Raw genomic sequence first — 16687 nt, forward strand, 5'->3', positions numbered from 1 at the left:
AGCCTTCCCATTACTGCCCAGTGGGGGGTGGGGTGGGGTGGTGTTTATCCCTTTGCTGCCTTTTTGTTTCCTTCTTGTACAGTGTAATCTGGAGCAGCGGTGAGAGCATTACGCAGCCCTGCCTCCGGGGTCCCGGCTGGCAATTCCCGGTGCTGTGATTTGGCACCAAATGCAGCGCCTGGGGCAGAGGCAACCTTGGGCCCCATCCTTGCTCTGTAGTAACTCCAGAGTGGCAGGTAGCACAAATGGCCCGTCGGAGTCACCTTGGCCCTGGCTGGTGGGTGCAGCTCCTCTACTGCCGCTCGCTTCAGGCTGACGGTAGCCTTCGGTGACCTTACCAAAAAGCCGGCCAGCTCATTGAGGTGGCGGCTCTAAAGGAGCCCCCCGCATCCTCCGCTGACTCTGTGACCCTCCCCAATCTGGTCTCCCCATGCCCTGATTGGATGCCTGGGTTCCTCCTGGTCTCTGTTCCCTGTTCCCCACAGTGGGTCCTGGGGTGATCGCAAGGGGCCTCTCTGTCCTGTCTTTTGGGCTCCCCCCTCCCCCGTCCTCCTGAGAAGCCTGCAGGTGGCAGAGCCATCAGTGGTGAATTGGCAGGTGCTCTGGGAGCTCCCTTTAGAGGCAGGAGAAAGCCTCTCCCTTACGGAGCAAGAGTCTGGTGGGACAGAGCGGGGACATCTGGGGCTTGAGAGAATTGTTCCAAACAACTCTGAACTGTTGGGGGCCGAACTGGCAGAGCAAATGAAAGTACAATAGATAGCCAAAGCTATTAATCACTAATCCTCTCCTAAATCAGGTAATTAATGGGTATTTAAGTGGCATATTTATGAGATACCAGCAGGTCTTCAAAAAGCACATCTTTTCCCAAAGCGACTGGTTGGCCCAACTGTGTCCTGCTGGGAGACTGGGGTTGTCATCCCACCCCCAGGCCACCCCCAGGTGCAGGGAGCGTGACGGGAGGCGGGTCCCGTCTGAGCTTCCCTTTTGTCATCGCAAAGAGGGATCGGAGCCCTTCTGAACTGACCTCACTGGGCTGTCGTGGGGATGATAGGAAGTGAAGGCCGTGCAAATCCCTGGCAGTGGTGTAAAATGCTGTACAGAATTTAGTGTTAGCTGTGAAAATAGCCTTGAAGTTATAGGATACAGTGCCTTGATTGTGCCTGGTGCTGTTTATGGCCGGGGTGAGGCCTCAGTCGGTGGCTAGAGGCATTCCTTTTTTTTTGAGTCATTGCCGAACGTGTGGCTGGGTCCATGACTGGGTCAAGGCTTAGTGTGTGGCTTGGCCTGTGCTCAGCTTCATGGCCTGGTTTGAGTTCAGGTCCCAGTTGTTCTGGGATCGGGGTTGTGACTTGATCTGTGGTCAGCTCGAGGTTAGGCTGTGGTCGAGGTCAAGGTTGGGCCATGGCTAGTCTCAGGAAAATTCTGCATCCCGGAGCCTCAGCCTCAATTCTTGAGTCCACCCCTGGACTGATGGAGCTACGTGGGTCCCCTGGAAGCTGGATTCCTTCAGGGTCCTCCAGGATCGGGGTTCCAGGTGCTGGGAACCCCAGCACACAGGCCCTTCTGGGACTCCTGGCATGTGCCCTGAAACAGCCCAGCACACGAGCTCATCAGTGGCGCATACAGCAGTTTGGGAGATAGTTAGGACATGTTTCTATAGCAACCAACCCCCAACCAGCACTGGTTTCCTTCAATAATGCCTTTTTCTGGAATCAGCTTCTCCTGGCCTCTTGTTTCTCCCTGGGTGGCCCCATAGCCCCTTGAAGGCTGAGCATGGGCTGGTTGGCCCTGATTGGTCTGGTCAGACTCATCCTGACCCAGAGAGGGGGCCTGAGGACATTCCCTATGGGATACTTCCCTGAGAGGGGGCCCTCCTGAGATCTACCTGGTGCTGGGCCATGCTGAGTGTAACAAGAGCTTTCTCTGTGCCCAGCCCTGGGCTGGGAGAGGCTATGGGCCTGGGGAGGATTCCTACCGGGTTTCTGCCTGGGGGAACCCACAGCCCAGTGGGACAGGCAGGCCTGGACCTGGTCTGCAGATTGGTGCTCTGATGGGCACAGGTAAAGGACGTTATGGAAGTACGGAAGAGGCAGGCACCCAGACCAGCACTGGGGTCAAGGAAGGCTTTCAGCTGGGGTAGGGTGGGGATGGAGGGTATTTCAGGTACCAGGACGTTCAGGAGCAAAGTCTTGGAGGGAAAGAACATGGTATGGGCTGGGGGGTGGGGGGGGGCCCTTCCCAGTGGCGACGTGTTACTGGAACCCAGACTTTTGGGTGGAGGGGCTTGCAGACAGAGCAGGTCCTGGCCTTAGGTAGCTCAAGGTTTGGGGAGCAGATAAGACACAGCCCCAGGGAGCTGCGCCGGTGGAGAGGAGAGAAGGGCCAGCCGTGCACCAGGAGCAGCCCCAAGAGTGTTGGGGCTTGGGAGCCTCCAGCCTCAGGGTGAGGAGGGCAGTTCCTGCTCTGCCCTCTGGGCTCCCATTCCAGGGGCTGGAGGAGAAGGAGAGGGGCCCACTCTTGGGAGCTCCCACCTGTGAAAGGACCAAAGAAAGGCCCGTGGATATCATGATTTATTTATGTTATTTAACAAACCCTTTTATAGCACTGAGTGCCAGGCACCATGCCAAACCTTTTTCGAATATTCATTCACGTAATCTTCATAGCAACCCTAGGGAAGGACTATTATTACCCCCATTTTACAGAGGAGGAGACTGAACACAGAGTGGTGTAGTGACATTTATTAAGATCACCAGTTGAGAAGTGGCAGAGTTGACAGTGAGAGGAGGAAGGCAGGGCTACGGGAGGAGGGGCAGAGAGGAGGGGGGCCTTCAGAGTCCCCCCCACCTGCCAGTAGGAGCCTTACTCGGACTCTGCATCTCTCACTCAGCATCCAGCAAGTGGATGGACCCCTGGGACCCCAGGCCAGAACTGTGAAGTGTGATTCTAAGTGTGTGTGTGTGTGTGTGTGTGTGTGTGTGGCTGTGTGGGCCACATTTAGGCTCTGGACTCTACGTGTCCACGGGGCTCCCACTGCCCACGGGATGTGTGGCAGCCTGATGGTTTCTGCAGCATTGATTGCCAGCAGTTAGACCCAGATGCTTGTGCTTGTAGAACCTGCCATCCTCGTGCCTGTGTGTGTGTGTGTGTATGTGAGAGACAGAGAGACAGAGGAGACAGAGACAGACTGGAGACGAGGGGCCTGCCTGAATGAGCCCACAGCCGAGCTCTTTTCTCCCCCTCGGCCCCGTCCTCTTCCGAGGCACAGATTGCTGGAATCCAGCAGGCCTGCCGGGCCGTGGTTTCAGATGTGGCCTCAGGCAGGACCGGGCACCGAAGCTGCGGCCACGGTCACGGGCAGCAGGCTCAGTGCCAGGCAGCCCACCTTGGCCAGCTCAGAGGTGCTTGTGACTCCCTGGAGGTCTGGAAATTGGTAGGTGTTACTTGAACACCCACAGGGCCGTGGCTGTCACAGCAGACGCCTATGTCCCCTCCCTTGCTCTGATGAGCCAGACTTCTTACTCTTGAGGAGAAGGTTCTGGATCCAGCGTCTCTTGGAAATGGCCCGATTGCTTTGACCCATGTCTCTACTCCCTCCCACCCTGCCCCAGCCTGGCCAACCCTGCCCACCCTTCCTTTAAGGCTCAGCTTGGGCCTCCTCCCCCAGGAAGGCCTCTGGGCCCTTCAGCCTGCAGGGTGTCTGCCTCTGGGAGGTCCTGTCCACACCTCTGAGATGAGGTAGGGGTGGCATTTAGCCCAGAGGCCAGGCTGCCCACCCCTCCTTTGTCCTGTGCCCTGTGCAGGGGCTGTGCAGGGCTGGGCCCCGAGGCTGGCACCCAGGAGCCAGGATTGAGCCCATTCAGCTCTGTCCCCAACTCCTTCCTCCTGGGCACCCCCGGGCCCAAGGTCTGGCCCAGGAAGAGTCAGCCAATACCCGCCTCCCTCACTTTACTGTGCCAGGGCTTTCCTCACCGTGAAATGTCTTCCCCCTCAGACTGGGCTCCTGAGAGCAGGGCGGTGACTCCCTTCTGGTGGGGCTGACCCTCACGCCGGGGCTGCCCTGGGGTCCCTGGTACTGGGCAGAGTACCCACTGCTGGCTCCTGTCCATCTGTCCGTCTGCCTATTCCTGCGTCCCTGGGAGCCAGGGCCAAGGTGGGGAAGTGGGTGACCTCTGGCTGCACCCACGCTGGGGAGACCCAGGCCAGAGACAAGGTCGAGGAGACCGCACTGGACCTGATGGCGGCGGGTAGATGCGCCAGGAGAGAGGGCGGGGATGGCTCCTTGCAGCCCCTCCCACTGCAGGCCCCCCACCCTACCCCGAGCTTTGCTGGGGGACCAGCGCATCGTGGGGTGTGAAGGGTCGTTTGTTTCTCTCTGGATTGCCGGGAAGGATTGGGATATTCCCCTTTCTCTTTTATCCTGATTTAGAGGTTTTTTTTAAAATTTGGCCATGCTTCGAGGCATGTGGGATCTTAGTTCCCCAACCAGGGATCAAACCCACACCCCCTGCATTGGAAGCGCGGAGTCTTAACCACTTGACCCCCAGGGAAGTCCCCTGATTTAGAGTTTTGAATAAGTGTGGTAGAGAAGGTGGGACAGAAGAGTCTGCTGGAAGAAGTAGGCTGAGCCTTGGGGTTGCGGAAGGGACTCTGCAGCCTGGGAAGGGAAGAGAAGAGACCTGGGCCCCGCGCCCTGAGCTCTGCTACAGAGCACCCAGCATGGTGGTCCTGAGCACAGACCCTGGAGTCATATGGACCTGGGTTCAAATCTTGCTTCCATCACTTATTAGCTTTATGACCTCAGTCGAATGACTCCACACCTCTGAACTTTATTTCCTGAGCTGTAAGATGGGGATTCATGACACCTACTCCACGAGGCTTGGTTAGGATTACTTTAGATAATACCTGTGAAGCAACTAGCAGATCATTTTTGTTCATTAGCTTGTTTGCCAAACACCCCTTGGCCCTCTTCCACCTGGGACCCTGTACTGGACACAGAAAATGCAGAGAGGTGAAGGGCAGGGACCCACCTCAAGGAGATTGTGCTTCTGGGCCTTTGCCCTCACTGTTCTGGGATCATGGCACCCACCTTCTCTGACTCTCAAGATCACGTGTGGCCTTTAGCCACCTGACCTGTATCCCCTATCTCTTGGGAGACTTCCTGACCCTCTTGGGCGTCTGTGTTTCCCTCTTCCTGAAGTGTGCAGGTGATAGACTCTGGGTGGAGGTTGGAACCTTAAAATCCACCTGTTCTGAGCTCCCATCCACAGCAAGCAGGCAACCCCCTACCTTATCCTAACCCTAAACTTAACCCTAATCTTACCTGGTCTGGCTCCATTTCGTCTCTCACCTCCCCTTACACCTGTCTCCCCCTCCGCCACTTGTTGCAGCTCTTATCACAGGCTCTCATCCTTCTCCTCTGTCTGTCCATCCCACGCGCGTGTGCCAGGAGCATGCATACACATACAGACGTACACACTCGCGCTTAGCATGTCTGGCTCTTTCTCATCATTCAAGTCTCCACTGATCTGACACCTTTTCAGAAAAGTCTTCCCCTCACACCCCTCCCAAGATACTCTGTCTATCACTGTTTTCCTTTTTTGAAGTATGATCTTTGCCGTTCACTAAAAAGCCTGCACCCTGAAGGAAGAGACGAAGGGAACATCTTCCACCCAGAAGCCAGGTGATGGCTGCTTCTTAACATCATCCGTTCTTATAGGTTCTTTTTTACACCAGGGTAGATAACTGAGATCCCTCCACATACCTACCTTTCCAGAGGTTGTTCGCAAGGAGGGAGGGACTGTAGCAGGTTTAAACAAACTTATAGTGTGTATTTAAAAACCAGTGCAGGTATGCATTTTGAAAACAAAGAAGATAAAAGTAAACCAGATAAAAGATGCCTTTGAAGAGAAAATCAACTGTAGATTTCGGCCACAAAGGAGGGTCAACAATCAGGTGAAGGGTTCATGTGGAAGGAGAAACAGCGCTGGTTCCGCGTTTATAACTCGAACAGGTGACAGAGTTCTTTTGATGACGGGGCCGATCGCCCTTTTCGTCATCCCTCGGTGGATGTACAGATCCACGCGTTCACGCCTGTCTATTCTCTAGGCTGTAATTACACCGTAGGAGACACTCAAGGAAGGAGGACGCGGTGCAGGCAGGAAGGGACCGTTTTATTTTCTTCCCAGCACTTTCTGCTGCTGAAATGATCTTTGCTGCTTCCTTGTTCCAGGTCTGCTTTCCCTGCTCACTGCCACCCATCACCCACACCCCGCAGAGTGTAAGCGCTGGGAGGGCCCCATGGCAGGGCCCCGCCCTGTCCCTCTTATTCACCTCAGTGTCCCTCGCAACTCACACAGTGCCTTGCAGGACGGACAGCTCCCTTTGACACCCAGAAGCCCCTTCCCTCTCTGCCCACCTCTAGCTGGGAGAACATCTCCCTCAAATGGAGCTGAACTGGCCTCCCTGCAACCTTCCCTGCTGGCGGGTTCTCCCCGCTGGGATTCTCACCAAGGCCGGCCCGTCACACATGTTATGGGTGTTGCGGTGACCTAAGACGATGGTGGCCTGCAAGGATGGATGTGGTGGTGGGAGTGAGGGAGGGACAACTTCCAGAGCTCTCCTCTTTTCCTCAGGCTCCAGCACACACTCTATTTAGGAGGGAGAGGTTGGCAGGAATATCCTTGCCCTTCTTCATTCTCAGGTGGAGTATATACTGTACAGGTATGAGACCCACCATAACCAGGACCTTCTTGCTGAACCCTCACTATCCAAACTCAGGACCCAAATCGACTCAGATGCATCTTCAGACCAACCCATCGCTACTTAAACCCTTGCTGCTCACCATCCAAAACTCAGGAACCAAGTAGATGAGGCTGATATGACTGTCCTGACTCTCCTGATTCTTGCTTTCTTAGTAATGGGATCGATTTGGACAACAGGGGATATTTGCACATTGATATAGGACGTCTGATAGTTTTTATACCTTTAGCATCTATAAAAGGGATAGGTTTATAGGAGAAAACATATAAAATTAGTGTAAAATCAAGAAGAATTTTAAGTGATCGTATTTTTTGAATCACAGAAATCTTCACATACATTTGATTTATACCTAAGCACTTCTTTATTTTATTTTGATACTACTGTAAATGGTATTGTTTTTCAGATTTCAAATTCCAGTTCATTGCTGACATACAGGATTGCAACTGACTTTTGTATTTTGACCTTGTATCCTGCGATCTTGCTATACTCAATTATTAGTTCCAGTAGGTTCTTTTTTTGTAGATTTTGCAGAGTTTTTGTTTTCTAGATAGACAATCATGCCATCTGAGAATAAAAGCAGTTTTGTTTTTTCTCTTCCAACATGTATACCTTTTATTTCTTTTTCTTGTCTTGTTGCACTAGCTAGAACTTCCCCCCACATACATTTGGGAAACGGTCCCATATCCACGTTAGAAATACTCAGTTATGGTGAATCTGGATTTTCAAACTCCCTTGCAATAAATCCAGGGGTCACGGGCAGGAAATTGCTGATCAGCCTGTCATGCCATCCACACTGTTGGGTGAGAATCAAAAGCTTAGAGAGTCCCCACAGGGAGTGTAGGGCAGATCCAGCTTTACACCTAGAAGTGACTCGCAGGTCAGTGTTTCCTGTGGCCTCTGCCTTTTCTGTGTTTCAGAAAGTGCTTTTGGCCTGGCTCCAAGCCATGGAGCTCAAGCTGGGTGTGTGTTTGGGAGTTTGTGGTGGGTGGGGCAGGAGGGACAGGCAGGAGGGCTGAGTCCCTGGGCTGACCTGTGCTGGCCTCTCCCTTCAGGAACAGTTTACATTCTGAGGTCTGAGCTCAGGGCAGGGAACAGTGCCAGCATCCTGCAGGGTGACTGGGTGAGCTGAGGCTGCAGCAGATTTTCTGAGGACTGCATCGTGATGGGCATTCTAGCCATGGCGGGGGGAATGCCCACCTCTCACTGGTTCATCCACATCTACTATGTGCCAGACTGGCTCCTCAAACATCAGTCGGAGTTGAAAAGTTTCAGGGGAAAGTCTCTGTCAGGTTCCTCATTGCACAGACGGGGAAACTGAGGTAGGGGCATTGCTGATGCAAGAACCCACATGTACTGGATGGCCAGGGCCATATGGAGGAAGACGTACCTTGTGTGCATGGCGATTTTACTGTTTTCCATTGAATTAAGATGCAGTCAATTGTAAGATGCATCATTATTTTCTATACCCCAGGAAAGAATAAACAATGCCAACTAAATGAGGACATGCCATCATGTAAGACACACCCCAATTTTAAAGATGTTGAAGTGTGAAAAAAATGTACGTCTTAGAACCGATAAGATGAATTTATAAAATTAATAGTCATATGAAATTATATGTGCAGGGTAAAAATTGAGTTTCCCCTGCTTCTTATCAAATTCTACTCTGTAGAGATAATCTCTATTGATGTTTTGGTGCCTGTCCTTCCAGACATTTTAATGCATGTGTGAGTATATTTATATAATAATTACTGTTGTGAGCACTTGCTATATGCTAGGCCCTGTGCTAAGCACCTCGATGTATTTTATTTCATCTTTACAATAAGCTCATGGGGCAGGTATGAGCTTTCCTCACTTTATAGCTGAGGAAAATGAGGCACAGAGAGGTGAAGGGACACACTTGACATCACACAGCTTCTAAGAGGCAAGGGCCTGAGCCTGAATCTAGGCCTCTTCCAACCTCAGACCCTGAGTTCTTAACTAACATGCTGTACATATCCTCAGTGTGCAGGTATAAGTATATTTTTCAAAAATGGGGTCAAAAGATACCTACGGTTCTGGGACCAATGTACATTTTTTTTCTTCTACCCATACTCCGTGGGCATCTTTCTATGTCAATACATAAGGAGCTACTTGATTTTCCTACCAGTTGCAAAGAATTCCCTTGATGACTGTATACGAATGTATGTCTGGTCCTCTGTGGATGGACACTGGGATTTCTTCCAGTTTACTGGAATTACCAGAACACCAAGATGATCAACTATATATTGCCATCTTTGTATACTTCTCTGATTATTTCCTCAGGAAAATTACCAGGTCAATTTTCTTCTAACACTTATATGGTTTTAATGTTTACAATTAGATTGGAATTCATCTGCCATCTCCAGTAGTTCACGTGTCCAGGGAGCAGGTGGAGGGGTTCCTGGATGTGCCGGGCGCCAGCTGGTTCTATGAGAGCCCCAAAGTGGCAAGTAAAGGGGGCTGTGAGAATGGGGGGCAGGGGAAGAGGCTTCTGACCCAGCTCTGCCTCTGGCCTTCCTCCCCTTGGTCGCGGGGCAGGAGGTGGGTTGAGGCTGAGTTCAGGGCAAGGGGCCACGTTCTCTATGTGCACTTGCTCCTGCCTGCTCTGGAGAACCTCTCAGCCCCATGTCCTGGCCTCTGCAGATATTAATAATCATAGCAGTCACCATCACTGAGCGCCCCCCGAAATAGAGGCGCTGAGCATGCGTTATTTCTGATCCTTTGAGCTCGGGCTTGATTGTTGCCGATATTTTGTAGAAGGGGAAACTGAAGCTGTGGTATGGAGAGGAAATGGCCGCAGAGGTTGCAAGTGGCAGAGACGGGGTGGAACTCAAGTTCAGGTCCCCCTTCTCTTAGTGTGGGGCTTTTTCCCCAGGGGAGGCTGCAGTCCTTCCCTGGCCTGCACACGTGTGCAACAAACATCACTAGTGCCCTTCCGGGTGTCTGCTTCTCCTCCCTCCACCCTCTTAAAGCTGGGCTTGGTCACGTGACTTGCTTTGGCCAATGACAGGAGCAGAAGTCTGTCACGTGTGGGAAGACTCGTTTACGACTGGGCGTGCCTTTCTGTGCTCTCCTCCCCAGCTTCTGCAGAACTTGAAGTCTCGATTCGAGATGCTGGCATCATAAGGTGGGGTCTTTGAGTGACCGCCATGGCCAGAGCCCCCTTCCTACCTGTGTGTGAGTGAGGAATGAACCGTTATTTTGTTTTTAATTAATTAATTTATTTTATTATTTATGGCTGTGTCGGGTCTTCGTTTCTGTGCGAGGGCTTTCTCTAATTGCGGCGAGCGGGGGCCACTCTTCATCGCGGTGCGCGGGCCTCTCACTATCGCGGCCTCTCTTGTTGCGGAGCACAGGCTCCAGACGCGCAGGCTCAGTAATTGTGGCTCACGGGCCTAGTTGCTCCGCGGCATGTGGGATCTTCCCAGACCAGGGCTCGAACCCGTGTCCCCTTCATTGGCAGGCAGACTTTCAACCACTGCGCCACCAGGGAAGCCCCCGTTATTGTTTTAAGATCATTTATTAACACAGCAAAACCTACCTGATACTTCCTGATACACCGTGTCACCTTGGCAACATCTCTTAACTACCTCTGCTCTCGGTTTTGGTGTGTGCAAAATGGGCACTCTCGTTCCTGCCCCACTGAGCCGTCTCAGAAAGGAATTTGGGTCTTAAATGAGAGCATAGCAGTGGGAGGGCTCTGTGAGGTGCTGTGCACTTGAAGTCAGGAGGGCAGGGACGTGCAGGATGCCGACTAAACCTTGGTCCAGGGGCAGTCTGGGTTTACCTCCTTCATGCCAGGACACGGCCTCAAGCTTGGCTAACAGGTGTGTTTCCTTTGGCAGGTGGCCCTCCCCCGGGCGGTGGTGCCCCCTGGCACCTTCGAAATGTCCTCAGCGACTCAGTGGAGAGCTCTGATGATGAATTCTTTGATGCTAGAGGTGAGTGAATCTCATTGTCCCATCATTGTCTGGGTGACCTTTTTAGAAGCTCCAAGAAGGGGATCCCTGTTGGGAGTTAGTATGTCTCCCCACTCAGACACTGCAATTCCGTGCTTCATTATTACCCAATCTGTGAGTCCCCTCAGGGCTGGGGCTCAGCGTCCAGTCATTCACTCTTTGAGATATTTGCTGAGTTCCTACAATATTTCAGGCGCTTACCATACTGCAGTAAACAGATAGGCGTGGCCACTGCCCTCATCAAGCTGATAGTCTAGTGGGAGAGGCAAACGTCAAACAATTACATAAAGAAAAATACAGTCACAAATGGGAACTAATACCACTGAGTAAAAAGCACCAAGTGTTAATAGAAAGAGTGATGATGGGGGTACCTGATTTAGGCTGGGGAGGTCCTTAATATCCTCTCTGCAGCACTGAGGATAGGAGCTGGCTAGAAGAAGAGTGGGAGGAAAGAGCCTTAGGCAGAAGACGCAGCAGATATGATGGTGCTGAAGCAGGAAAGAGGGGGCCTTCCGGGAACTGGAGGCCCGTGCGGGAGGGGGAAAGGAGAGATGAGGCTGCATGTGACCCAGTAGGTGACTCTCAAGGTCAGCCCACAGACGGGAGGGGGAGCTGGAGTGGAGATGCGGACCAGTTAGATTATTGCAGATGTTCAGGGGAGAGACGAGGGAGGGGAGGACATCAGCTCTGCATTTCAGTGCTGGGTGCATGGCCTGCCTGCCGGACATAGCAGGGGGCGCTATCTAAGTGAGGATGGGAAAACAAGAAACATTACAAGGATTGGAGAAGAGGGCACCAGATGGGGTGGGCATTTCAGGCAGAGAGCACGGTCTCAGAGATGAGGACGTGCAGGGCAGGGGACCAGTGGAAGGCAGAGTCTGCCTGGACTTCAGGAGAGAGGACCCTCACAGTCATGCTGGCCTGGGCCGTGCCAGGGTGGGTGAGACGCACAAGCCTAGGAGGGTCTCCAGGCTAGGAGGATCCCCAAGTCTCACTTGGCTGGCTCAGCTCCATTCTGGGAAGTCACCATATTTGGGGGATTGACTTACTTCTGGGATGGGGCCAGCTTTGAAGTACTGGCTGAATGGGGTCTTGAAAGAGAAACAGAGCATGTGCTGGCAAGACCCCAGGACCCAGAGCAGGACACTTGGGACATGGTCTCAGCCGTGTCATTGACTCGTTCTGTGATCTTGGGCAAGTCTTTCACTTTCTCTGGGCCTCAGTTTCCCTATCAGCTCGGTGCCTCCAGAAATGGAGACTGTATCCAGTTCAGGTGATTTTCGGGGAGGCACGGTGGGGTTGGGCAGTGGGACGCTGCCCCAGCCTGAGCCTCCCCCATTCTTGACTCTGGATGGAGTACCCCCTCCCTGATGCCAACCCCAAACCAGCCCATTTGGGGCTTCTTTCCTGTCTCCCACTGGCGTCTGATTGGAGTGGCAGCCGGGGCTGACTTTCTCCATAGCAACTAACCCAAAGTGTGACAACAACGGCTTCAATATTTTGATGCTTAGAACACTTTCATTTAAAATATTTTTGTAGTTCATCAGGGCTCAGATGACGATGATGGCTCCCTGCGGGAGGCGTCTGCGGGTGGCGCCGGTCAGCTCCATCTCCATCCCCATGGGCCTTATGCACCTGCTTTCCTTTTGAGCAGCTGTGGGTCCAACCTGCTTCCCTCCCTGCGGACCCTCAGCGTTCTGTCCTCTGCCCCCATGATCTCACTGCTCTGTCTGCAGTTCCTAAACTGGCCTCACCTCTCACTCCTCTCTTATGGGTGGCCCCACCTTCTCTTCTATTCCTTTGTTTCATCTCCTCCCCGCTCTCCTCACCTCCGTCTCTCCTTCTCTCCACTATCCCAGGATCACACACTCTCCCATCTCTTTCCCTGTCTTCCACCTCTCAGCACTTCCTACCAGACCTCTGAACCTCATGTCTCTGAACCTTTCCTATGTCACCTCTCCCAGAGCATCTCTAGCGCTCAGCCCCAAGATCCGCCCACAGGCTGCTGGAACCTCTTTGGTTCTGCATTGCCAACTCCTCACCTCCTGTCTGTTCCCTGTGGTCTCCCTGGGCAAGGCTTTTGCGTATTTCCTCTGCTCAGGGCAGTAAGAGGTAAAGCCATCCTCCTTCTCTGCTCCCAAGAGCTTTCTCAGCATCTGGGGCCAGGCCATGAGTGTCCGGCTTTCTGGGCGTGCTCTGAAGGGTCACCTCCCTGCCTCTGTTCTCCAGCCCAGGCTGAGCCCTGACCCTGGCCTGGGTGTGGTCTCTGCCCCCACCTGCATCCTGCTGCCTCTGCAGTTCCACCTCCAGCCGTGGTGGAGCCATATTGTCAGGAACAGAGGCCAGAGCATGGAAGGGACCTCTCAAGATCACACAGCGAGGTGGGGGCAGAGGGGCTGGAGCCCAGGAGCTTAGTGTCCAGGTCAGGCCCTTTTCTTCGACTTATTACTGAAAATGGGGCCCTCCTCCCTCCCTTTCTTCCTTCAGCTCCATCCCACTTGTCCAGCACTAGGGTTTAGCTGGTGGGACAAGAGACCTTCATGGCTCATGGTCTAGTAGCAGAGGAAGACCCTTAGGCTCTGGGGGCTCTGATTGTGCATGTAAGGCATGGGAGGGACTGGGGGGAAGTCAGGTAGGAGTATGGAGCTATCCGGGACCATAACAATCCCCTGGGCAGGATGCCAGCTCCCTGGGCTGTGGCAGCAGGCATGGGGCCTCAGGGCGGCTGGTACCCGTGATTGGACGCTGCAGGATGGGTGATGGGGTCCAGGCTCCCAGACCCAGAAGAAGCACCACTCCCCGCCCTGTCAATACAGTCAAAGGGTATCTGGGGAGCCACAGTCTAGCAAGGTTGGAGTGCAGAGTGAGGGAAACCCATGGTGGCCAAGAGGGGACATGCCTCAAACCCGTGTCAGAGCTAGGGGGCCCTCAAGGTCTTTGAGTTCAACGCCCTGACCTCATTTTACAGGCTGGAAAACTGAGGCCAAAGAACTGGGAAACTTGTCGAGGGTCACACAAAGGGTCAGGCAGAGCAGGGGCTAGAATTCAGAGTCATTTATTTACTCTCTCAAGTATTTATTGAGCATCTGTCCATCCCCCTATTCCAGGTGTAGGGGACGCAGGGCAAGGGGACACTGTCCTGGTCCCCATGGAGCTTACAGTTTAGTGGTGACGGGTGGGAAGACAACGTACAAGCAAGTGAGTTCTATTGATAGTTTCCGTAAATAAAATAATGCAGAGGAATAGACACCTCACCAAAGAAGGTAGATAAATGAAAAATGAAAGGTGAAAAATGAAAATATGCTCAACATCGTTAGTTATTAGGAAAAGGTAAACCGAAGCCACAATGAGATACTGCCTCATACTTATTAGAATGACTAATTAAGACAACTGACCAGGATGTGGAGGAATTGGGACTTTTAAAGTCTGCTTGGTGGGAACGTACGATGGGACAGCTATTTTGGAAAACAGATTGCAGCTTCTTAAAAAGTTAATCACAGTTAACTACCTTTCCACGCCTAGGTATTTACACAAGAGGTAAGCAAACATATGTCCACCTAAAGACATGTACCTGAATGTTTATAGCAGCTTTATTTATGATCGCCCCAAAGTGAAAACAACCCAAATGTACATCAATGGGTAAATGAATAAACAAATTGCGGTACATTCACATATTCAGTATTCATGAAATACCACTTGGCAATAAGAAGGAATGAACTGATACACACAACAATACGGATGAATCTCAAAATAATTGTGCTGAGTGAAAAAGAGTCAGACTGAGGAAGAGTGCATATTATGATTCCATTTATAGAAAACTCTAGAAAATGCAAACGAGTCTATGGCAACAGGAGCAGATCAGTGGTTGCCTGGGGGTGGGGAGGAGGGATCAAAAGGGACAGGAGAAAACCTCTGGGTGTGATGGATATATGTCCACTATCTTGATTAGGGTGATGGCTTCCTGGGTGTGCACATAGGTCAAAACTTATCAAATTGTACTTTTGTTTTTTGGCCGCACTGCGCAGCTTGCGGGATCTCAGTTCCGTGACCAGGGATTGAACCCGGGCCCTCGGCAGTGAGAGCGCCGAGTCCAACCACTGGACCGCCAGGGGATTCCCAAATTGTACATTTTAAATACGTGTAGTGTATTGAATGTCAGTGATAGCTTTAGTAATGCCGTTAAAAAAAAATAGAGGCACTCCCCCCGCAGTGTAACATAAGGGACTGTGATAGAGTGAACGGGCAATTTGGAGGCCCCCAGCGGATGTGGCCTTGACCTGAGAGCTGCATAGCAAGAAACGAGGCAGGTGAGGATCTGGGGGAGTAGTGTTGCGGACAGCGGGCGCAGCCAGTGCGAAGCTGTTCCCGGAGGAGTGAATAGGAAGGCAGGCGTGGCCAGAGTGAGCAAGGGGGCGCCTGCTCAGCGATGTGGGGGGGGGGGCAGACCCGGCCCGGTAGCCTCTGGGTGTGCTTTCCTGCCCAGGCTCTGGAGCGGCCCTGCGGACCCCTGCTCCTGCTCCAGGACACCGGAGACGCAGAACTCAGAATCTCTGAGAGTAGAGGGCAGTGGCGCAGGTCATCTGGGGTCAGAGCAGCCAGCTTTTCCTCAGGGTTGGGGCAGTGACTGGCCACTGTCTGACCTCAGGCGCGTCTTGAGCCTCTGGACCCCGGGTCCCCCCTCTGGAGCACAGCAGGGGTACAGGGTTTGTCTCATGGCTGGAGTGGAGGATGTCGCTTTGGGAAGCTGGGCAAAGGAGCCCTCGGAGAAGCAAAGCACAGGTGTGTCGCTGACCCCTGACCCTCCCTCTCATTAGGGGAGGGGACGTGGAGAAGCAAATGCCAAGGAGCTGCCCCAAAGGCTTCTGGGAATGGGCTGAGTGGGGACCCCCTTGCGATGAAGAGAGGGTGGTGGTACGGCCGTAGGTGGGGCATGGGGCGAGCGGTCCCCAGTCGCGGAGGTTAGCAATCTTGTGTCCCAGAGGCCCCAGAGCAGCACATATCTGGTCCGTGGAGAGACTGGCCTGTAGGCCTCAGGCAAGGAGTGATGGAGGGACCTGGACCGGCTGACAGCGGAAGGTGACCGAGCTCTCGCCTCCATGAGCTGCAGGTGAAGCCTGCCTAGCACGGGACAAGGAGGTTCCCCGCTTTGAAGTCCTGTGGGTCCAGCAGACACAGAGCCCCCAGGGTAGGAAGAAAGGCTTTCACTGTATCCAGGTTTTGTTCAGGGTCGGAGTCAGTCTGAGGTCAAGGCCAGGGGCGTGATACTGGTGGGTGAGGCTGAGCCTGGCACCTAGAATGGGCAGGACTGGGGCTCAGGGGGGGTCGAAGTAGATGCAAAAACTCTGTCCACACCAGGGGTCACCGGGGTTGAGCATCGGCACATAGGGAACAGTCACCAGAAGTCGAAAAGCAAAGTCAATAACCAGGACATTTATTCAGATAAGCCCTTTGCGGCCTTTGGCCTCCATGGGAGTCTCGTACTACAATGAGGGGAAACAGAGCAGAGGCTCAGAGCTGAGGCACGCGTCTCCCTCGTTCTCCTGAGTGACTCCAAAAGGAGCTTTCTCGGCTGCTGCTTCCGTGTGTGTGTATGTGTGTGTGTGTGTGCGCGTGCGTGTGTGTGTGTGTGTGTGTGTGTTTCTTGTTGCCACTCAGGGGACAAGCCCATTGTTGCCAGAGTGAAGATCTAAGGCTGAGTACTGAGCGCAGGGGCAGAGGAGCGGCCCAGAGGGGGAGAGAAATCTCGTCTGTGAGGTGGGGGGCCGGGGAGCAGCTGCAGAGACAGGCAGGCTGAAGGCGGGGGCGGGGGCGGGGGGAGCCGCAGAGAGTGCAAGGAGGCCAGGGAAAATGCGAGAAAGCAGAGAGGGAGAGAGAGGGACACACGCACACACACACAGACACGCCAAGAGAGACGCCAAGAGAGCCACACCAAGAGAGCTGAAAGAGAGACA

At 53.2% G+C, this 16687-nt stretch overlaps 1 protein-coding gene across 4 annotated transcripts in view; it reads left to right on the forward strand.

Moving 5' to 3' along the window:
• PITPNM3 (PITPNM family member 3) overlaps window positions 1-16687 on the forward strand; it is a 92991-nt gene that overhangs the window by 8863 nt on the left and 67441 nt on the right. For 2 of the 4 annotated variants that reach the window (XM_082372195.1, XM_082372193.1), the window contains exon 2: window positions 10623-10718. Coding sequence is in view for 3 of the 4 variants with exons in the window: in XM_082372193.1 (XP_082228319.1) it covers window positions 10623-10718 (96 nt within the window). In the remaining variant the exon portion in view is untranslated. Of the gene's footprint in view, window positions 1-4037; window positions 9955-10622; window positions 10719-16687 lie in introns of those variants that run through there. The other 2 variants (XM_082372191.1, XM_082372192.1) reach the window with 2 other exon arrangements.

The sequence above is a fragment of the Balaenoptera borealis genome (genome assembly GCF_965194805.1).
Source record: "Balaenoptera borealis genome assembly, chromosome: 20".
Lineage (NCBI taxonomy): Eukaryota > Metazoa > Chordata > Mammalia > Artiodactyla > Balaenopteridae > Balaenoptera > Balaenoptera borealis.